At 37.6% G+C, this 24,990-nt stretch overlaps 1 protein-coding gene across 1 annotated transcript; it reads right to left on the reverse strand.

Annotated features, from left to right (window-relative positions):
* Nucleotides 1–6,883: 6,883 nt before the first annotated feature.
* Nucleotides 6,884–24,556, reverse strand: MSMO1 (methylsterol monooxygenase 1; the record flags this gene model as incomplete). Its single annotated transcript, XM_079718168.1, has 5 exons — nucleotides 6,884–7,841; nucleotides 15,789–15,943; nucleotides 17,581–17,707; nucleotides 18,642–18,790; nucleotides 24,302–24,556. The coding sequence occupies 5 exons, from the start codon at nucleotides 24,554–24,556 to the stop codon at nucleotides 7,646–7,648; spliced, it is 882 nt and encodes a 293-aa protein (XP_079574294.1). The 3' UTR covers nucleotides 6,884–7,645.
* Nucleotides 24,557–24,990: the final 434 nt, after the last annotated feature.

Genomic DNA, 24,990 nt, shown 5'->3' on the forward strand with positions numbered 1-24,990 from the left:
TTAGTGTATAGAAACACAATTTATTTTTGTATATTGGTCTTGTATTCTGCAACTGGATAAACTCATTTAGTTATTCTAATTAGTTTTAGTAGATTCTTTAGGATTTTTTAATATAAAAGATTATGCCATCTGCAAATGGAGGTAATTTTACTTCTTCTTTTCCAATCTGGGTATGTTTTATTTCTTTTTCTTGCTCAATTAGCCTGCCTAGAACCTCCATTACTATGATAAATAGAAGTGGCAAGAACAGACATCCTTGTTCTGTTCCTAATCTTACAGGAAAAGCCGTTAGTATTTCACCATTAAATATGTTAGCTGTGGGTTTATGGTAGATGCCTTTTATCAGGTTGAGGTAGTTCCCTTCTAGTACTAGTTTGTTGAGTATTTTCATCACAATAGTGTTGGATTTTTGTTGAATGCTTTTTTCTCTTTTTTCATTGAGATGATCACATGGTTTTTATTCTTTTATTCGATTAACATGATGTTTATTGGTTTGGGGATGTTAAACTAACCTTACATTTCTGGGATAAATCCCACTGATGTTGGTATATAATCCTTTTTATATGTTACTGGATTTGGTTTGCTAGTATATTCTTGTGGATTTTTGCATCTATAGTCATAAGGGATATTGGTCTGTAATTTTCCTTTCTTGTGATATTATTGCCTGGTTTTGGTATCAGCATAATACTGGTCTCATAGAATGTGTGTTAACTGAATGATAAACTTACTATTTTTTTTTCTCTCTCTCTCTCTCAAGTCACTGCCAAGTATTTTCACTTTCTTGAAGTCTGTGTACCTATAGGTATTCTGATTTTTTTTTTTTTTTCGGTACACGGGCCTCTCACTGCCACGGCCCCTCCCGCCGTGGAGCACAGACCCCGGACGCGCAGGCTCAGTGGCCACGGCTCACGGGCCCAGCCTCTCCGCAGCATGTGGAATCCTCCCGGACCGGGGCACGAACCCATGTCCCCTGCATCGGCAGGCGGACTCTCAACCACTGCGCCATCAGGGAAGCCCAGGTATTCTGATTCTGGTCAACAATTGATTGAACATTCATACACTTAATATTTACATTGAAATAACTTTTAGGCATTTTTTTGTCAACGCATTCTGGTTTCAGCCCCAAATAGTCATGTTTTCATTTTATTTAGCTTTCTTAGTAACCCCAGACACTGTGTAGGAACTGGGGAGGCTACTATGAGTGAGATAACCACTGTGACAGTCCTTGTGGATTTTCCAGTCTACTGGGGGACACAGACAAGTAAAGTGGCCTTTGCAATGCAGTGTGCTGAGAGCCATGATAGGGGAAGAACAGTGTTAAGAGAGTACATCAGAGAAGTGCCCATGTCGGACTTGGAGAGAAGAGATCAGAAAATGATCGCCAGAAATGTCTGATCTGAGACAGGAGAACATGTGGGAATTAGTTAGTTAGGTGAAGAGGACAAAAGTTCTTAGAGAAGAAAGATTGTTCTAGGCATCAGGAAGAGAAAATAAAAATGCCAAGAGGAAGGAGAGAACAAGGCTGTTTGCAGGGCTGAGCAGCTCTGTATGGACCCAGCTGGAGCGGTGCAAGTAGGATCCATTGGGACAAAACCTTGTAACCATATGAAAAATTGTTATAACAATAAAGTAAAATATCTCCACCGGAACCACGGACAGAGCCGGAAGTATCATTGGAAACAACTCTGTTCAAACTCTCCCTCATTTCCCGGATCTCTCTGACATGATTAAGGATCCTATAGCTGCTGCCTAAACCATCAAGGAAGGAGCAGGCAACAAGCTCTAATGGTTAGAAAGTTCTTTCAAAGTTTGAGTTATTAAAAAAATTTTCTATAACTTTATTTACTAGTAAAGTTCTTCCATCTGGGGCAATAAAGAATGCCTCACCCTTTTTTACAGAAAACCATCTCAGATATTTGAAGACAACTTTGATATTTCTATTTAGTCCTATTGTCACCAACCAGTGCTTTCCAAAAGCCCTACTGTAATGACGAAAATGTTCTATAATCTACTCTGTCAAGTGTGTCAGTAGCTACATGTAGCCAGTCACTCCCATACTCGATAGAGCTGCTCTAGACTAGGTCTCTACATTCACTTACACTATTTTTGTGTCATTATTGCTAGGCCTTAAGCCATTCCTAGTTATTGTTTTGAATCAAAATGCACCACAATAAACATGATATGCTTTTCTGTGTGCAGCCAACCAAACAGTCAAATAAGATGATTGATTACCTTCTCTGCAGTTTGGGCTTGCCAATAATTCAGTTTAAGATTGTCTTAACATTGGGGTAAGTTAGTGCCTGTAGTCTACTAAAATTCTTAAGTTTTTTGGATATGTGTTGCTATTAATCCAAGTCTGTAACTCTCAGCCTCCATTTGAACAGCTGATCTTTAAATGAAGGCAAAAATTTATTTGTTCTTGACTCTGTCATGTAGGACAAAGTGTTAACTTTCTGTTTTTCCTTTGCCTTGATCATAAATTTGATAAGCTCACCTTCAATGGCATTATGCAAGGAAGATACATGTGTTTAACAGGACAAGGCCACAGCAAAGCCCCCTGTCAGGACACTAGAAACTCTCATTTATCAAGATAATTTGTATTCAGTTGTTCAACCAGGTAAGAATCTAACTATATTCCTGGTCAAAAGTGATAAAGGAGGTAGTCAAGTTCTTGATCTGGATAGTGACTCATGGATGTGATCATTCACCAAGCTGTGGGCTTTTGTTTGTAAGGGGTACTTCAATTAAAACTTTCTAACAGAGTATTGAAAAATACCGACATCCAGCATTGCAATCTCTATTCAGAACTCTGTTCACAAAGGCTTTAGGTCACAGGCTTCTTCCCCAGCTCTGCATGGCCACCCCTCCTAGGGAGCAGGTTTATTCTCTGGAGAAATTGAATAGAAATTGAACAAGAGATGCTCAGGACTCTCTAGATACCAGGGAGGCCTCGTGTGAGGTGGGCATGAGGCTGAGAACAGAAGGATTTTGTGAAAGGGCACCTGCTGAACTTGGGGTCCTAGGCCCCCTTTCCATACCTGATCCCCAGAATGATGGCATCTGGGCATATTCTTCCCCAGACAGCTTAGGAAATTCTTCTCCGGAGAAACTGAAACCAACCTACAGAAAAACACAAAGTCTGAAAAGATGGAGTGCTGCCTGATCATCTAAAATGGTTTCAGAATCACATTTCAAATCCTTTCCCTCCTCAGAAATGTAACTCATTTGAAGCTGGACACTTCAAAGTTAATTTAAATCTATTAGATGCTTGATGAAATATCTCCTCCACTATATTGGGATTCAGTTGCCTCTCAACAGGGCTTTTTTGCTTCCTTTTCCACCTTGAACATGGCTTTCCCTTGATAAAGGAGTGCAAGAATTGAGTTGTTCTGAAGCCCCCTAGCATGTTAATGGTGTGCCACCTACCTCTGAGGAGTGGCCCCTGCTTTATTCTCACAGCTTCCTTTTTACCTTCTTCTAGCACTAGCAGATGAATTATTTTCTAGCAAAAGAAATCTCAGAGACTCTTTTATTTTTTTAAATTTATTTTTGGCTGCGTTGGGTCTTTGTTGCTGCATGCGGGCTTTCTCTAGTTGCAGCGAGTGGGGGCTACTCTTCATTGCAGTGCTGGGGCTTCTCACTGCAGTGGCTTCTCTTGTTGTGGAGCACGGGCTCTAGGTGTGCAGGCTCAGTAGTTGTGGCGCACGGACTTAGTTGCTCCGTGGCATGTGGGATCTTCCTGGACCAGGGATCGAACTCGTGTCCCCTGCATTGGCAGGCGGATAATTAACCACTGTGCCACAAGGGAAGCCCTCAGAGACTCTTCATGGAATACAAGAAGTCTGGCTCAAATCTTCCAAAAGACTAAACAAAGTTTTACGTTTTCCTTATCAAGTAGATAGTCTTTGTTCAAGTTAAATACACACACGCCCTCTAACCTGTAATTTGTTCCCTAAAAGAACACATCAAGCTGCATATCCCATGAGAATCTGCACTTATTAAGTCAAACCTTAGGATCCCGAAGCATCAGCGCGCAGTCAGACTTCAACTGGCCCCGGCAGCCCCACATCTGGCTCTGGCTTTGGAGTGCACGTCAAACACCCCTCTCTCTCTCTTCCGACACCCCCACTATTTGCTGTTATTATTTTAAACTTTCTGAATTGATTGTTTAAATGGCAATGTAATTGCCAAATCCTACATTAAGTTGCGTTACAATATTCTCCCCTTTTAAAAATCAGTAAGACATTTCTTGAACTCCTACCATGTACAAGGCATCGCGCCAGGTGAACAGAGGATACGGGAGGAAAGATGGAGAATAGCAAAGTCCCAGCTCTGCAGTCAGTGCAGCCACTCATGACCTGCATGACTTTGACCTTATTAATAACTCTCACTGAGCCTGTTTCGGGCTAAGAGATTAGCATGAGCAAAGGTACAGGAGAATGAAATTACATAGGGCAAAATAGAAATCTTTGGATTAAAAGAGGTAGCAATACAAGGCAGCACGTGCTGAGGTGTGATAGAGGTGAGTGATACAGAACGAGGAGTGAGGGAGAGTGGCGAGAGGTTGCTGTCACCTGAAGCAGGGATAGGACCTCGGTAAGGAAGGTGGGGCTGGGGATGGGGGGAGGCTGGAGCTGGTTCATTAGAGAAGGGGAGGGAATTTGTAACACAACAGCTAACGTTTATTGCGCACAGCAACACATACTTCACATACTTACTAATCCTCACAAACTCCCTATGAAATGTTATCATCCTCATTTCACGGATGAGGAAATCAGTGTAGAGTAGCAGGAGGGGGAAGGGCTTTCTAGGAAGTGGTCCAGTTCCCTGGAGCCCAGGGGCAAGGCCTGCTGTCCCAGCAGCTGCAGCTCAGTCCCCTGTCCTGCCTGGTGATGGGTTCAGTCTCCTGTGAGCAGGTCTCCTGGGAAGGTACCTTGGGCTCCGAGCCTCCGAGTATGCAGTGAGCCTCCACCCATCCTGACTTTTGCTTATTTTCTCAATAGTTTGAAGGTAATATTTCATATAGTGGGTTCTACCCTCTCACATCCTTCAATGTTCGAAACACAACAGTACTCCTAAGTGTGTCGTAAAGACATTTTACCATGGTCCTCTGGTGATTTTATGGAAGAATGTCAACATTTGACAGCCACCATTTGACGAAGGGCACGTCACTCTTCTGAACATTAGCTGAAAGATTCTGATCTTTTCGAAGAATGGATTAGAAGCTAAATCCTCAGAGACAAACATACAGCTCTCTGTGCACTCATGCATGAAGATCTTGAACAGCGTCTTTCTCCAGCTAGGGGTATTTAATAGCCCTAGGCTTTATGCGAGAGCTTAGGAATCGGAAGTTGGGATGAGAATTTCTTTAAGTATTGCAGACGCAAGCCTTTCCAAAGGTCTACATGTCTTTAGCTAGATTATATAGAAAAAAATAAACTTCTAGTTAATTATGACTTTGTAGATACTAACTCTAAGCATATCCTACCCATTTTAATTACAATATTAACTTTAAGCTTTCAAATTACATTAGCAAAATCCAAAATAATCTAAGAAACAAAGAATCTCTTGTTTTCTAGAATAGACTCAGATCTATGTATTGTTTTTGTACTCTAGTCTTCGTATTTATTTCTGTCTCACCATCAAGTGCTAAAAGACAGAACGCTTAATTCAGGTAACTTTAAGTCTGGCCAGTGAATCATATCAAAATCCATTTGTACTAAAGTGCTTGTGAATGAATCTTACTACTTTCTGGATGGCTACTGGCTTAGAACTTTCTTTCTTTTCAAGTGTCTTTCTTAAAGACTGTGCATAAGAATGAGGGGGTATTTGGGAAGTATCCCCTGAGATTTTCTCAGAAGATGCAAGTCTGCAGTGCACGAATGGTCAATGTATTGGCCACAACCATGGCTTCTGAAGTCAAGTCTGGCCCCGTGGGTCTGAGGTAACTTCACCTCTCAGACAATTCCCACAAATATAAATGGAAAAAAATGGCATCTACGTCAGAGCGATAAGTGAGACCACGCACAATTCAGGGTGTACTGTCAGTGCTCAGTAAAAGGTAACTAAGTATGACAGAAAATTAGAATGTACCAAGTTGTTTAAAAATGTTTAGCACCACTTTCAACAGTAGGTGTCGCTCTCTCCCTAAGTGCTGGAAGGAGTTGCCTTCTACTGTTAGTTCAGACACCTGTGTGTTCCAGGAGTATTAGGGAATGAAAGCAGACGATAAAAGAATTCCCTTAGATACCTTACAACTAAACAGCACAGTTTTAGCTACAGCCCCCAACTTGCTGTTTGAGATTTAAGAGATTGATTAAATAGACACACACACACACACACAGAGGCAGTAGGGTTGGAAAGGGAGAATGAAAAAGGCCATAGAACCAGGTACTAGTTAGAAAACATGGTCTAGCAAGAGTCTCAGCTGTAACTTTCTCAACTCTTATTTGAACCTCTTTACTGTATAAGTGTAAAAAACGAAAAAAAAAAAGAAACTTACCAGAAGATGGCTCCATATTTTTTTAAAAATTACGATTTGGTACTACCATATATAAAGTTAGAATTATCACCTCTTGCTTTAAATTAGACTCTAGATACTTGAAATTAAACCAGCCCTAAAAAGTTTAGCTCCATTCTTCTGTACATTTTCTAAGTGGAGAAAAGAGCTGCTTCGATATCCTCCATTTTATTAGGTCAACAGAATTTCCCACAATAGGTAGCCTGATAAATACATGTTGAAACTGCCAAAAGTTTAGCAAATGAAGTACTTAAAAAGATAAAAACTATTCCTTTTATGACAAAATTTAATAATTTAGTGATTTCTGTACTTTTCCTGATAAGAATAAAAGGTGACAAATGATGTTCAAAATTGGAAACCAAATAATCAAACAAAATCACATTTATTTCAATAGCTCCAAGTGCAAATACAGCAAGTCAGTACACAAAGTTTCAAGATACAGCTTTAAGTATAATGAAAACTTGATATACAAAAAAGAAAGGGTAAATAGCAGAAATAAAGCTCAATGTTTAAAAAATTCAAGTAACCTGAAAACCTTTAGACTAAAATAGTCTTTCATCAATTCAGAAATGCCTTAATTTATAGATGAGTAGTACATTGCAGTCAAAAAGGACTTCTCGAAGAAAGAGAATCACCCCAAACTGGTCAGCTCCAGATAAGAGCAGAAATTCCCGGTGCTGGCTATTTCAGAGTTAGCATTCACTCACACTATACAGATTGGTGTGGTTCAACCCATGGCATTTGATCTTTAAGCAAATTCCAAAAGAGTGTTTAAAGTTCAGTACTACTAAGAGTTCTTGAAATGGCCACTATATATTTAAAAGGTTTGAAGACCAATTTCAGCTTCAGGCCTATGGTACAACTTGGGGAAAAGATATACATTAATATTCCTTCCATCACTTAAATCCTTTTTGTAAAGTTAGCAACATGGCCTTTAAAGCTTCCTCAGGGAAACTGTACTTAAACATATAAAAGTTCCCACTAGGAAGATAATTAAAAGTTGTTAATGTTCTTTTTATCACTTAGCAACCAAGACACATGTTTATTTCCACTCCCCAGAAGCAATGTTAGCTACTAGCTTCAATTCAGGAAATGTGTATCTGCAGGAAGGTTTATGTGAGATGTTTATTCAGTCTTTTTCTCAACCTTCTTCATTCTCTCAGTGTAGGCAGTAAATTGAGAGTCAGTTCCAAAAAGTCTATCCCACCATGTAAATGTCGAAGCATAGTTTCCAATGAAGTTCATGTGGTGGAAATCGTGATGCCGAGAACCAGCATAGAAAGGAATGAGATTTAAAGGGTTGAGAGGAATGTCATAACCACTGAAATAAAAATGATAAAGAGTATTAAGATAGTAAATACACCTTAAATAATCAACATTTTCATTGATAGTAATATGCTTGTTAACCATTCAAATAACATTCCACTTTACCTAAGTCACTTATTTCTGACATGTTTACAAAAGACAAAAACTCACAGCAAATGGTGCATATTCTAGAAACCACTTTAAGAAATTTTTTAAAAACTTGAACAATTAATAGACATTAATATTACACATCAGGGGATGAAAGAGGGGTTATAGTAATGAATCTTTAGACATAGATTTTGACTTTTTTTATTTTCTGTTTTAGAGCACTTTCTCACCATAGTTTGTGACACCCATAATACTACATATTTTTTTTAGGAAAAGTTATATGAAATCAGTACCAAGCATTACAAAGGTTAAACCTGAGGATTACTGTTTTACAACTTCTTTTAGAGAACCCACCTTTATTTCTAACTACAAGTCTAAAATCTGATATCTACAATTATACCAGTCTGAATCATCCCAATCCTTCCCTCCCTTGAGGAGTCTGAAGGGGGAAGGAAGGAGAAAAGAGCAATGGAAGGAAAGATCGAAGGAGACACCATCTACCACTTTTCTGCCTAAGACTAGAAGCATTAATTTTGCTACTTTAGTGACTCAGAAACAATTCCTAGAATTTCATATTCTGCTTTCACAGATGAAAATTCCCCAATAAAAATGCAATAAATATATAATCATTTTTAAATCATGAAAAATTAGGATATTAGGAATTTGAAAAGGCATTTAATAGAAATAATTTACCAAAAAATGCCTTCCAATCAACAGAAAGGAAGCATGTGAAATATGAACATATCATAAGCAGTTTTCATCAGTGCTGGGCAGTGGAGTACACAAATGTTTTATTCAGTGAATCCATTCTGTGGATGTTTGAATATTTTTTTCAAGTAAGAGTTAGGTTTAGGTTCATTACAGAAGGACAAAGTAATTGCTGCTCCTGAATTACAGTATTTAACCAAATTTTTAAGAAAACAACAAGAATATTTTCATTTGAACAATGTTTCAGGAAGACTCTACAAGGCATGAAATCCAAAAGCCATTAAAAAAAAACTGATAGATTTTACTACATAAAAATTTAAAACTTCACAACTGAAAAAAACCATCAAGAGTTAAAATTCAAATGACAGATGGAGAGAAAATATTTACAACACAGGTAACAAACAAAGCTTACACATGAACCAATAGGTTATAAAACGTATAGCCTTAACAGAAAAACTGGCAAATGATATAAAATGGTAATTCAAAGAAAAAATTACTGTTGGTCAACAAGCACAAAGACAGGTGGAGTAAAAGGACATGTGCTCACTCCCTCTTGCAAGAGCACTGTAATTACAACTAACTGCTGAACAATCATCAACAGGAAGACACTGGAACTCACCAAAAAGGTACCCGACATCCAAAGACAAAGGAGAAGCCGCAATGAGACGGTAGGAGGGGCACAATCACAATAAAATCAAAACCCATAACCGCTGGGTGGGTGACTTACAAACTGGAGAACACTTATACCATAGAAGTACACCCACTGGAGTGAAGGTTCTGAGCCCCACATCAGGCTTCCCAACCTGGGGGTCCAGTGATGGGAGGAGAAAGTCCCAGATTCAGACTTTGAAGGCTAGCAAGATTTGACTGTGGGACTTTGACTGGACTGTGGGAAACAGAGACTCCACTCGTGGAGGACACACACAAAGTAGTGTGTGCATCAGGACCCAGGGGGAAGGAGCACTGACCCCATAGGAGACTGAACTAGCTGTACCTGCTAGTGTTGGAGGGTATCCTGCAGAGGCGGAGGGTGCCTGTGGCTCACTGTGGGGACAAGGACATTGGCAGCAGAAGTTCTGGGAGGCACTCCTTGGTGTGAGCCCTCCCAGAGTCTGCCATTAGCCCCACCAAAGAGCCTCTAGGCTCCAGTGCTGCCTCAGGCCAAACAACCAACAGGCAGGGAACTCGGCCCCACCCATCAGCAGACAAATGGATTAAAGTTTTAGTGAGCTCTGCCCACCAGAGCAACACCCACCTCTACCCACCACCAGTCCCTCTCATCAGGAAGCTTGCACAAGCCTCTTAGATAGCCTCATCCACCAGAGGGCAGAGAGCAGAAGCAAGAAGAACTACTATCCTGCAGCCTGTGGGATGAAAACCACATTCACAGAAAGACAGACAAAATGAAAAGGCAGAGGACTATGTACCAGATGAAGGGAACAAGATAAAACCCCAGAAAAACAACTAAGTGAAGTGGAGATAGGCAACCTTCCAGAAAAAGAATTCAGAATAATGATAGTCAAGATGATCCAGGACCTCGGAAAAAGAATGGAGGCAAAGATCAAGAAGAGGCAAGAAATGTTTAACAAAGACCTAGAAGAATAAAAGAACAAACAGAGATGAATAATACAATAACTGAAATGAAAAATACACTAGAAGGAATCAACAGCAGAATAACTGAGGCAGAAGAATGGATAAGTGACCTGGAAGGTAGAATGGTGGAATTCACTGCCATGAAACAGAATAAAGACCAAAAAGAAATGAAGACAGCCTAAGAGACCTCTGGGACAACCTTAAATGCAACAACATTTGAATTATAGGGATCCCAGAAGGAGAAGAGAGAGAGAAAGGACCCAAGAAGATATCTGAAGAGACTACAGTCGAAAACTTCCCTAACATGGGAAAGGAAATAGCCACCCAAGTCCAGGAAGCACAGAGAGCCCCGGGCAGGATAAATCCAAGGAGAAACATGCCGAGACACACAGTAATCAAACTGACAAAAATTAAAGAAAAAGAAAAATTATTAAAAGCAACAAGGGAAAAATGACAAATAACATACAAGGGAATCCCCATAAGGTTAATAGCTGATTTCTCTGCAGAAACTCTACAAGCCAGAAGGGAGTGGCAGGATATAGTTAAAATGATGAAGGGGAAGAACCTACAACCAAGGATACTCTACCCGGCAAGGATCTCGTTCAGATTCAACAGAGAAATCAAAAGCTTTACAGACAAGCAAAAGCTAAGAGAATTCAGCACCACCAAACCAGCTCTACAGCAAACGCTAAAGGAACTTCTCTAAGTGGGAAACACAAAAGAAGAAAAGGACCTACAAAAACAATGCCCAAACAATTAAGAAAATGGTAATAGGAACATAAATATCAAGAATTACCTTAAATGTGAATGGATTAAATGCTCCAACCAAAAGACACAGGCTCACTGAATGGATACAAAAACAAGACACATATATATGCTGTCTACAAGACCTAGGGACACATACAGACTGAAAGTGAGGGGATGGAAAAAGATATTCCATGCAAATGGAAATCATAAGAAAGCTGGAGTAGCAATACTCGTATCAGATAAAGTAGACTTTAAAATAAAGAATGTTATGAGAGACAAGGAAGGACACTACATAATATCAAGGGATCAATCCAAGAAGAAGAGATAACAATTATAAATATATAAGCATCCCACATAGGAGCACCTCAATACATAAGGCAAATGCTAACAGCTATAAAAGAGGAAATCGACAGTAACGCAATAATGGTGGGGGACTTTAACACCTCACTTACACCAATGGACAGATCATCCAGACAGAAAATTAATAAGGAAACAGAAGCTTTAAATGACACAATAGACCAGAGATATTTAATTGATATTTATAGGCCATTCCACCTGAAAAGAGCAGATTACACTTTCTTCAAGTGCACACAGAACATTCTCCAGGGTAGATCACATCTTGGGTCACAAATCAAGCCTCAGTAAATTTAAGAAAACCAAAATCATATCAAGCATGTTTTCTGACAACAACACTATGAGATTAGAAATCAATTACAAGGAAAAAAAATGTAAAAAACACAAACACATGGAGGCTAAACAGTACATTACTAAATAACCAAGAGATCACTAAGGAAATCAAAGAGAAAATCAAAAAATACCTGGAAACAAGTGACAATAAAAACACAACGGCCCAAAACCTATGGGATGCAGCCAAATCTGTTCTAAGAGGGAAGTTTATAGCTATACAATCCTACCTCAAGAAACAAGAAAAATCCCAAATAAACAACCTAAACTTACACCTAAAGGAACCAGAGAAAGAAGAACAAACAAAACCCAAAGTTAGTAGACTGAAAGAAATCATAAAGATCAGAGCAGACATAAATGAAATAGAAACAAAGAAAACAGTGGCAAAGATCAATAAAACTAAAAGCTGGTTCTTTGAGAACATAAACAAAATTGATAAACTTTTAGCCAGACTCATCAAGAATAAGAAGGAGAGGACTCAAATCAATAAAATTACAAATGAAAAAGGAGAAGTTACAACAGACACTGCAGAAGTACAAAGCGTCACAAGAGACTACTACAAGCAACTCTATGCCAATAAAATGGACAACCTGCAAGAAATGGACAAATTCTTAGAAAGGTAAAACCTTCCAAGAATGAACCAGGAAGAAACAGAAAATATGAACAGACCAATCACAAGTAATGAAATTGAAACTGTGATTAAAAAATCTTCCAACAAACAAAAGCCCAGGACCAGATGGCTTCACAGGCGAATTCTATCAAATATTTAGAGAAGAGCTAACACCCATCCTTCTCAAACTCTTCCAAAACACTGCAGAGGAAGGAACACTCCCAAATGCACGCTATGAGGCCACCATCACCCTGATACCAAAACCAGACAAAGATACTACAAAAAAAGAAAATTACAAAGCAATATCACTGATGAATATAGATGCAAAAATCCTCAACAAAATACTAGCAAACAGAATCCAACAACACAGTAAAAGGATCATACATAAGGCAAATGTTAACAGCTATAAAAGAAGAAATCAACAGTAATGCAATAATAGTGGGGGACTTTAACAGCTCATTTACACCAATGGACAGATCAAAGGATAAAATCCTCTTATCCTGGGCTAAAAGGATTTATCCCAGGGATGCAAGGATTCTTCAATATACACAAATCAATCAGTGTGATACACCATATTAACAAATTGAAGAATAAATATCATATGATCATCTCAAGAGATGCAGAAAAAGCTTCTGACAAAATTCAACACCCATTTATGATAAAAACTCTTGAGAAAGTGGGCACAGAGGGAACCTACCTCAACATAGTAAAGGCCATATATGAAAACCCACAGCAAACACCATTCTCAATGGTGAAAAACTGAAAGCATTTCCTCTAAGATCAGGAAAAAGACGAGGATGGCCACTCTCACCACTATTATTCAACATAGCTTTGAAAGTCCTAGCCATGGCAATCAGAGAAGAAAAAGAAATAAAAGGAATATAAATTGCAAAAGAGAAGTAAAACTGTCACTGTTTGCAGATGACATGATACTATACACAGAGAATCCTAAAGATGCCACCAGAAAACTACTAGAGCTAACCAATGAATTTGGTAAAGTCCCAGGATACAAAATTAATGCACAGAAATCTCTTACATTCCTATACACTAACAATGAAAGATCAGAAAGAGAAATTAAGGAAACAATCCCATTCACCATTGCACCAAAAAGAATAAAATACCTAGGAATAAACCTACCTAAGGAGGTAAAAGACCTGTACTCAGAAAACTATAAGACACTGATGAAAGAAAGCAAAGATAACACAAACAGATGGAGAGATATACCATGTTCTTGGATGGGAAGAATCAATATTGTGAAAATGACTATACTACCCAAAGCAATCTACAGATTCAGTGCAATCCCTATCAAATTAACAATGGCATTTTTTATAGAACTAGAAAAAAAAATCTTAAAATTTGTATGGAGACACAAAAGACCCCGAATTGCCAAAGCATCCTAAAGGGAGAAAATAGAGCTGGGGGAATCAGACTCCCTGACTTCAGTCCATACTACAAAGCTATAGTATTCAAGACAATACGGTACTGGCACAAAAACAGAGATATAGATCAATGGAACAGGATAGAAAGCCCAGAGATAAACCCACGCACATATGGTCAACTAATCTATGACAAAGGAGGCAAAGATATACAATGGAGAAAAGACAGTCTCTTCAATAAGCGGTGCTGGGAAAACTGGACAGCTACATGTAAAAGAATGAAATTAGAACGCTCCCCAACAACAATACACAAAAATAAACTCAATATGGATTAAAGACCTAATGTTAAGACAGGACACTATAAAACTCTTAGAGGAAAACATAGGAAGAACACTCTTTGACATAAATCACAGCAAAATCTTTTTTGATCCACCTCCTAGAGTAACGGAAATAAAAACAAAAATAAACAAATGGGGCCTAATGAAACTTAAAAGCTTTTGCACAGAGGAAACTATAAGCAAGACGAAAGGACAACCCTCAGAATGGGAGAAAATATTTGCAAACAAATCAACGGACAAAGGATTAATCTCCAAAATATATAAACAGTTCATGCAGCTCAATATTAAAAAAAAATCCAAAAATGGGCAGAAGACCTAAATGATACAGATGGCCAAGAAGCACATGAAAAGCTGCTCAACATCACTAATTATTAGAGAAATGCAAATCAAAACTACAAAACTACCTCACACCAGTTAGAATGGGCATCATCAGAAAATCTACAAACAACAAATGCTGGAGAGGGTGTGGAGAAAAGGGAACCCTCTTGCACTGTTGGTGGGAATGTAAACTGATATAGCCACTATGGAGAACAGTATGGAGTTCCTTAAGAAACTAAAAATAGAATTACCATATGACCCAGCAATCCCACTACTGGGCATATACCCAGAGAAAACCATAATTCAAAAAGACACATGCACCCCAAAGTTCAGTGCAGCACTGTTTACAATAGCCAGGTCATGGAAACAACATAAATGTCCATCGACAGGTGAATGGGTAAAGAAGATGTGGTACATATATACAATGGAATACTACTCAGCCATATGAAGGAATGAAATCGGGTCCTTTGCAGAGACGTGGATGGACTTCGAGACTGTCATACAGAGTGAAGTAAGTCAGAAAGAGAAAAACAAACATCGTATATTAACGCATATATGTGGAATCTAGAAAAATGGTACAGATGAACCAGGTTTGCAAGGCAGAAATAGAGACACAGATGTAGAGAACAAACGTAGACACCAAGCGGGCGGGGTCGGGTGTGGTGGTGGGATGAATCGGGAGATTGGAAAAAAAAAAAGAACCCAGCACAAAGACAGCCATGCAGCCTCACCAGCCCCTGGGGAATGCAGTGCATAACCTTGAAGGCTCTCTGCCCTCCTACTGACCAAGATTAACAAGACTGTAATGTCCAGTTTGCAAAGGGTGTTGGGTGCAGGGAAAGCATTCTTACAGTTTCCTGTTGGGCGTGTAGAGAGGGGTCCTTTTGGAGGGCAGTTCTGCAGCACTTATCAAAATTTTATTTCATTTTCTCAAATGATACATGAATATACTCTCACCATAAAAATGACAACAGCCATAGATAGGAATGTAAAAAAACCCAAAAATTATTATTTGAACTTTTATCCAATGATTATGTTGTCCTGGTTATTAAAAATAGTAACATTAACAAGGTTAACTTCTCCTATTACTCTACTTAGGAAAAAAAATAACCTATGACAATGATTACGCTGCATGAAATGGGTGAAGGTGTCAAAAGGTATGAACTTCCAGTTATAAGATGAATAAGTCTTGGACATGTAATGTAGAGCATGGAGGCTGAAATCAACAATCCTGTGAATCTGAAAGTTGCTAAGAGAGTAGATCTTAAGAGTTCTCGAATTTGTAACTCTGTGTAGAGATGAACAGTGTGGTGAGCATTTTGCAATATATACATATATCAAACCATTATGTTGCACACCTAAAACACAATGTTACATGTCAGTTACATTTCAATTAAAAAAAAACAGAAATAAAGATAATCTATGACCATGAAAAAAGGATATTTTATGATACTTTTACCTGAATAGAAACGATAGCTTACCTATGGACATCAACAGTTTCTATCAAACGAATGGTTACCCAGGCCCAGAGAAGAATAACATGATCACATAAAAGCATGATTCCAATGAAAAATCCAGTTCCAAGAATTAAGGTTTCCAGAGGATGTGCATATTCAGCTTCCATTCCAAATGGAGCCTAAAATAAGTAAGAATTGTGATGGTTAATTTTATGTGTCAACTTATCTAGGACATGGTGCCCAGCTGCTTGGTCAAACACCAGTCTAGATGCTGGTGTGAAGGTCTTTTTTAGATGTGATTAACAGTTAAGTCAGTAGACCATGAGTAAAGAAGAGGACCCTCCATAACCCAGGTGAGCTTCATCCAATCAGATGAAGGCCTTAAAAGCAAAGACTGAGGCTTCCCAAGAAAGAAGGAATTCTCAAGACTACAATACAGAAACCCTGCCTGGTTTCCAGCCTGCTACCCTAAGGAACTGAGATCCAGGCCTGCAACATCAACTCTCACCTGTGTTTCCAACCTGTGAGCTGCCCTACAGATTTCAGATTCACCAGCCCCCACAAGTGCATGAACCAGTTCCTTAAAATAAATCTGTGTGTGTGTGTGTGTGTGTGTGTATCTCCTATTGATTTTATTTCTTTGGAGAACCCTAATATATATATTCTAATTTATTTATGTATATTGTTTTATAAAATTATATCTCTTCTATATGTTATGATAGTACAGTCATCCCTAGGTATCCCAGGGGGATTGGTTCCAGGACCCCCGTGGATACCAAACTCCAAGGATGCTCAAGTCCCTTATATAAAATGGTGCAGTATTTGCATATAACCTATGCACATCCTCCCATATACTTTAAATCATCTATAGATTATTTATAATACCTAATACAATGTAAATGCTGTGTAATTGTTGTAAATACAATTTAAACGTTATGTAAATAGTTGTCCACTCGAGGCAAATTCAAGTTTTGCCTTTTGGAACTTTCTGGAATTTTTTTCCCAAATATTTTCAATCCTCGGTTGGTTGAATTCATGAATTCAGAACCCATGGATACTGAGGATCAACTATATATCTAGCCATACATATATAAACATTAACAGTAATTCTCAATAAAAATGTTTTTTTGTTCTTACCAAACATTAAAAGGTCTAGGGATGTCCTTAAAACAATCTATTTCAATAGCTGTCTTTGACGGTTTGAGAGAAAGGCATTAAACAATTGACTTGAATTCTAATTTTGGTTTATGCACCTGAATTTGTTCTGCCAAGAAAGGGATGTTTGGTTTATCATATCATGTAATTAGGATCAATGCAGAACATACCAAAATAACAAATTTGACAAAGCTAACTTCAAAGCAGTTCTGATAAAAATCACTGTTTTGTGGGAAGGAGTTAGCAATGATGTGGAAATGTGTTAAAACTAACTTGGAAATTGTTTTAGGAATTTAACGATTCAAGGTTTGTTGTTTTGGGGTCCCACTTAAATGACCTTAACAGCACTAGAGGCCTCTATCAAACTGCCAGGTACCCAACTGTGTGAGGATAGTGCTCTGGACCCAAAGGCAAAAATGAACGATTTCATGTAACATTTTTCTTTCAGGTCTCAATTTACCATGAAATTAAGATATTAAAGAAAATCTGTAGAACTCCCTTTGTGTTTAGGTGTGTGTGTATTATATTCTTAACAATCATGCCAAAGGAAAAAGAAATAAAAACATCACTGACAATTGTTTTTAAAGTCCAGGAGATTTTTTTTTAAATGACATTTTTGCCTCTAATAGAAAAAAATGTATTAAATATAGTTCTAACATACCTGAAACTCATGATGAATTTTATGAATATGCTTATATATTCTTTTGTGGTGTAAGAGCCTATGCAGGAAATAGTGCCAGGTATCCTCAATCACTGCACAGCCCAAGCATCTTGCCAAAAGCATGTACCTTTAAGATGAAAATACTGTAATGAGGATTAAATAACTTTTACTTAAACAATCTAGACTTTTACCTGGGATCACTGCTGGAGACACTGCATAAAACTAAATACCAGCTTGACCTAACTGGTTTTATTGATCAACAAATTCTCAAAACAATACATATAGATGCAAGCTAGCTATATGATACCACCTGAAGAAGGGTTAAAGAAGCTGACCACCATACCAATTCTAATTCGCTTAAAAAACAGTCACAGGTATAAAATCAGAGTTAAGAAACAAAACTCAAAAGTTCTAGGAAAAGAGTAACATTGATAAGGGACTTGAATTAAGATTAATAATAGTAAAATCATCGTTTTTTTCCTGACAAAGAGAAGCACATAAGTGCAATGGGCAAAATATATTTTATGAACACATACACAGAAATTCTTTTATATGTTGAATATACAGTAATAGGAAAAGCACATATCTATATACTGTACATCTGTATTCAGGTTAAGTCAGAACAGACAGTTGAATACAAATATTATTTGAACACAAATATTTATGCTCAGATAATATATATTTGTGTCTGTATGGACATAATTTTTATAAACTTCACAAACTACTCTCTCATTTTTTTCTTTCATTTTAGACTTAAAATGCAATATATTTTTTCTTGGCATAAGCATGTGTATCTGTATACAATCATATAAAGGATGCTATGGAAACTTCTGATGCAAGAAACTCACTTTCCAATAAAAATATTACACTAAAATATAGAAACATATAAAAATGGGAACATTTTAAGTTTCTGTTACAGTTTACTTTTCTATATTTTATTTATTTCCAAAGTTTAGAAGAAACAAACATTGACCAAATGAAGAAAGAAAATAACATTAAGGATATTTTAATTGAATGATAAACCATGACTGAGTATAAAAAGCAAATCTTCATCTACATACCATCTTGGCATTGTTTCCCAATCATAAGGAATATTGAAATACTCTGTAAAATAATAGGTTCCACAAATCAAAGGAAGCTGGATACAAAAGTGATTAAAGAGAAGTACTTTAAAACATTTCCATTGATTTTCCCACGTTTCTGGTTTATCCTATGGAGAAAAAAATCAAAATATTTAGTATTAGCCTCTGCTATCAGGAGTTTCATCTGAAAACTAGAAATAAATTCCTAGCTTTTTCTCTAATGTTTATATGGGGACTTAAGTTTATGTTATTTAATTAATCCTATGTTATGTGAATTCTATATTATAATTGCTGTGTTACAGTAACTAAGGTCCAGGAACCACAACACACTCACACACACACACACATGCACCCACTTCTAAAACCCTGACAACTATCGATATTATCACTACCTTAAATAGGTGAAGAAATTGTCAATAGACAAACCCAGGCATAAGGGTCCCGATGATCTCTACAAACCAAAGAAGCACTACAGAATGAATAACTCTTGTCTTTGCTGCCCACAGATCATTTACTTCTTTTATCAGGAATGCCAGAGAGGAAGAAATGTGTTACGCTAAGATCACAGTTGGGTTCTCCCAATTGCTGAGGCAGCTGCACACATAGCATTGGAAGCCTTATTACACAGGTAAATCAACACTGCCAGCCATTCAGCGGTTTTCATTCCCAGAAATAAGTGCATTTTTGTTCTTATACATTGACAGAATTAGAAACTCTCTGAGCTGGAAGAACTTAGAAAACAAATGTGTTCAGTGGTTCCCAAAGAACGGAGAGCTGCTGCCCACAGATGAAGTTCACAGATTAAAGTCAAAATGAGGAAGTGAGATTAATGTAGTGAAACGTTCACAAAAACTCATCAGGATTGACTTGCGTAGCAAGCCATATATAAAAGTCTAAAATTTATTCAATTTAAAGGGGTGCAATTAGTTAAAAAGTGCTTTTGGTTTTACAAAAAGATGGTGATAATAAATAGATATTGCTTTGTTTTAAATGTCCTTACCTAAAAATTCAGAAACCTACCAATGCAAGTGTTTTAACTGATCCATAATATCCCAAGGATGAAACCACTGACCTCAGAAGAGGCCCGGAGGTCAACCTCCCTGCCCAGGATCACACAGGCAGTTATTAGCAGAACTTGGACTAACTAAAATCTAGGGTTCCAGTGTTGTTCTTGAAATTCTTTGGGAGAGTTACCTTCCCTGACAAAAAAGAAACAGCATTCAACTGGTAATCAGTCTGGAGAGCTGGCTCTAACCTCAGGGGCTCTGTGAAGCTCACATCTCAGTCTGCTCAACAATAAAATGAGGGAATTAGGCGAGATAACTTATAATTGTCTATTTCTACTCTGAGCATGATCTGACCCCGCTCCTCCAAACTTCCAGTCTGTGATTGGGGACAAAATAAATGGAAGATTCTGGCTTGGGCCGGCAAAGGCACTCTTTTTCCCATAGAACTATGTTTAACTGACTTGTGATATCCTGGCTAGACTCTAATACTGATGTAGCTGCAGAAATTAACACAAAAATGAATCAACTGTAACTAAAAAATCACATGCTTTACTGTTTACCAGGCCCACAGACTTCAGAAAGAATGTTTTTAGTGTATAAATCCTTGAGGAAAATTCCTAGAGAATTATCAAGATGTAAGACTTAAAAAAATCCTGCAAGGTCTACTTCATTACTCTCTCATTCCTGTGAATATTCTCCCCACTAGCAAGCATGTGCATTAGCTGTCTATTCTGTTTCAAAGCAGAGTCTTCAGTGTTAGCTCCACCAGCAGCTTTTTCCTGTACCCTCACTGTTTCAGGGTATCTGCCTTTAAAATGTGTAAACCTGTGTACACTGACTTTTTGGCTTGTTTTTAAACCCCCTTATATTGTGAAAACTTGCACTGATTATCTTCACAACTAATTTTAGTATCAAAAAATCTCAAAGCAGGGACCTTAATGGTTGTGAAACTCAAGGAAGACATGCTAAGTACAGACTTGAAGGTTTTCAATCTCTGTTTATCAGTAACTAGTTGTAAACTAGATTACTTCTTGTCCTTTCTTTTGCCACATTTTATTCTAAAGTCTTCATAAAACCTTGAATGAAACAGGTCTTTCTCCCTCCGAAAAAGTTACCACCTCTGACCAGTGAGTCAACTGTAGAGGGCAGAAGACAGACAGGGATACTTTGGCCTGGACAGACATACAATACAACAAATCAGCCCCATAAATAAACCAATGGGTGACCCATGGCAGCCAGAATTCCAAACATGCATGAGAACTTAGACATCCAAACTCAATTCTGCCTTTCAAAGCAGGCCTTTTTATAAGAAGTATTCTGGAAATGTTGTGCCCTTTATTTACGGTAACAGGATACTCTCCTTTAGGCCACAGCCCTTTTAATTCCTTCTCCCTTTACCCTTTGTTCTTCCCTCCTTTGGCTGGGAGTCCACAGGCAGCTGACCCTCTGCACTATCCCCAGAGAGAATCAATGTTAGTACTTGCTTAAAGTGACTCACTGGGAGAGGCTACAAAGAGAAGAGACTGGTCGGAGAGGATGTGTGCATTGACCGCCACCCGACATGGACTCAATGAGTACAAACCAGTCTCCTTAGGTGAACACTCCCAAGATGCCTGCTTTCCACCAAGACTGTGTGCCCTTGAGTTTGAGTTTGGCATGACTTTTGGAAAAAAGTTAACAGTAAGCATTAGAAACTATCGTGGGTTTACCAAGTGTCAACAAATCATTTCTTTCTCTAACAAGCTGGTGCAGATTCCTTCCTGGGAACTGTGTCAAACTCATTAGTCTACACATTACTAGAGTTCACTATTTTCCCTATGTTTATAACTGAGAAGAGGCACTGCGTATATCTCAACACTTTGTCATGCATAGCAAGCTCTCAAGAAACATTTAGTACACTGAAGCGAATACCTAGAAGCTAGGAGCATCATCATTTTTGGGGGGGATAACATGAATGCTGCAGAATTACCACGATATATTTAGGGTAAAAACAAAACCTTAACAGTCTTGATCAAAGTCTTAGCATATTAACATACATTTAAGAGTTGAGACATCAAGGGCTGGAGTGAACTACAAAATAATACTCATGAATCCCCATAACCTTCCCTTCCAGCTAATTTAAAATTTATGCATGATAAAACCTCTCCATAAAGTGGGTACAGAAGGATCATATCTCAACATAATAAAGGCCACAGATGATAAGCCCACAGCTAACAACATACTCAATGGCGAAAAGCTGAAAACATTTCCTCTAAGATAGGAACAAGACAAGGATGACCACTTTTGCCACTTTTATTCAACATAGTATTGGAAGTCCTAGCCACAGCAATCAGACAAGAAAAAGAAATAAAAGGAATCTAAATTGGAAAGGAAGAAGTAAAACTGCTACTGTTTGCAGATGACATGATACTATACTATACATAGAAAATCCTAAAGATGCCACCAGAAAACTACTGGAGCTCATCAATGAATTTGGTAAAGTTGCTGGATACAAAATTAATACACAGAACAGAAAACTGTAAGACACTGATCAAAGACACTGAAAACGACACAAATAGATGTAAAGATATACCGTGTTCACAGATTGGAAGAATCAATATTGCTAAAATGACCACACTACCCAAGGCAATCTACAGATTCAATGCAATCCCTATCAAAACGCCAGTGGTGGGCTTCCCTGGTGGCGCAGTGGTTGAGAGTCCGCCTGCCGATGCAGGGGACATGGGTTCGTGCCCCGGTCCGGGAGGATCCCACATGCCGCGGAAAGGCTGGGCCTGTGAGCCATGGCCACTGAGCCTGTGCGTCCGGAGCCTGTGCTCCGCAACGGGAGAGGCCACAACAGTGAGAGGCCCGCATACTGCAAAAAAAACCAAAAGAAACAAAAAACACCAGTGGCATTTTTCACAGAAGTAGGACAAATAATTAAAAAATTTGTATGGAACCACCATAAACCTCCTAGAAGAAAACATAGGCAGAATACTCTGACATAAATTGTAACAATATTTTTTTGGATCTGCCTCCTAAAGCAAAGGAAACAAAAGCAAAAATAAACAAATGGGACCTCATTAAACTTAAAAACTTTTCTGGACAGCAAAGGAAAGCTTTGACAAAACAGACAATCTGCTGAATGGGAGAAAATATTTGCAAATGATACGACTGATTAGGGGTTAATATCCAAAATATACAAACAGCTCATACAATTCAACATCAAAAAAAAAAACTGATTAAAAAATGGGCATAAGACCTGAACAGACATTTTTCCAAAGAAGACATACAGATGGCCAAAAGGCACATGAAAAGATGCTCAACACCACTAATCATCAAGGAAATGTAAATTAAAACCACAATTAGATTTCATCTCACACCTGTCAGAATGGCTATAGTCAAAAAGACTACAAATAACAAATGCTGGCGAGGTTGTGAAGAAAAGGGAAACTTAGTACACAGTTGGTGCAAATCTAAATTGGTACAGCCACTGTGGAAAACAGTATGGAGGTTCCTCAAAAAACTAAAAATAGAGCTACCATATGATCCAGCAATTCCACTCCTGGGTATATATATCTGAAAAAAATAAAAACACTAATTTGAAAACACCCATAACGTTCATAGCAGCATTCTTTACAATGGTCAAGATATGGAAGCAATCTAAGTGTCCATTAACAGATGAATGGATGAATAAGATGTGGCATATACACACAATGGAATACTACTCAGCCATAGAAAAGAATGAAATTTTGCCATATACAACAACATGGATGGACCTGGAAGGTATTATGCAAAGTGAAATAAGTCAGAGAAAGACAAATATGTATATTATCACTTACATGTGGGAAAAAAAACCCCAAAATAAATGAACAAATATAACAAAACAGACTCACAGATATAGAGAACAAATTAGTGGTTACCAGCAGGGAGAGGAAAGGGGGAAGGAGTGAGAGGTAGGCGATTAAGAAGTACAAGCTACTATGTATAAAATAGATAAGTAACAAGGATATATTGTATAGCATAGGGAATACAGTCAATATTTTATAATAACTTTAAATGGAGTATAATGTATAAAAATTTTGAATCACAATGTTGTACATCTGAAACTAATATACTGTATATCAACTATATCTCAGTAAAAAAAAAATTTTAATGAAAACTTATAAACCCAAATTAGATAAACATCACATCTACTTAAGGCACAATTTAACAAATTATTCTTGAAACCTTAACGGTAAATGCTCTAGGGTTGTGCTGTCCAATATGGTAGCAACTAGAAATGTGGCTATTGAACATTTTAAATACAGCTAGTCTTAACTGAGATGGGCTGAAATTAGTGTAAAATATACACTGGATTTCAAAGACTTATTATAAGAATAAGAATATAACATATCCCATTAAAACTTAAACTTTGATTACTTACTGAAATGCAACAGTTGAGATTTATTGGATTAAATAAAATATATTGCTAACATTATTTTCCCTATTTCTTTTTACATTTTAATGTATTCTACTAGAAAATTACACATGTGGCTTCATTGTATGTCTATTGGACAGCCCTGATCTAGTCTATTTTGAGTTATATTTACCTTAAAAATATTCAACAAGACTAATGACAATACTCCATTGCAAGTCCATCATACTCACCTTTTGAATTTTGTACTTTTTCATATAAGGTATAAATTGAAACAAGAATCCAGGTAAACAGAACAAGAAATAAAGGACCTCATGAACTATGAGGGATCCCCATGTTGCAATCTGGAACTTTGTATAATTATTCAACATATAGTTCCAGGCATTTTTAAATGGTTCCTGCAGAGGATTCTCAGGTAAAAGTGAATCTACATATTCCACAGCCAAGGATGCTGAACTAAAGATGCTGCTACTTTCATTTGTTGCCATTTTTCAAATCTCTGCAGACAGCCTTATAATTCTGCAAAAATAAGTAAATAAATAAGTAAATATATAAATAAGCAAGCTAAACAATGAAATTCTAAGAAAACAGTTTTTAAAATGCTTCTGATTAATTTTTAAATTACTAGAGGAGTGCCAATCGCTCAGGTACTAAACATGATTAAAAACCCCAGTCTACAGGATGTCATCACCACCTCCATTTGTGCTGTATGATTTAAAAGTCACCTGTTAACTTTCAAGAGCAGGATCTAAAGAACAATAGTGGATAAGAAATTTCAAGCCATCTTTAGAGACTTTTCAGTGTGGTCTCCAGGAAAAACTTGTAATTTCAATGAGCAATAGTTGAGTCACTTAAAACTAAAAGAATCTATAAAGAAAAGGTCTGCCAAACATGACTTCATAAAAATTAAATACTTATAATG

This window comes from Hyperoodon ampullatus (genome assembly GCF_949752795.1).
Source record: "Hyperoodon ampullatus genome assembly, chromosome: 1".
Classification (NCBI taxonomy): Eukaryota; Metazoa; Chordata; class Mammalia; order Artiodactyla; family Ziphiidae; genus Hyperoodon; species Hyperoodon ampullatus.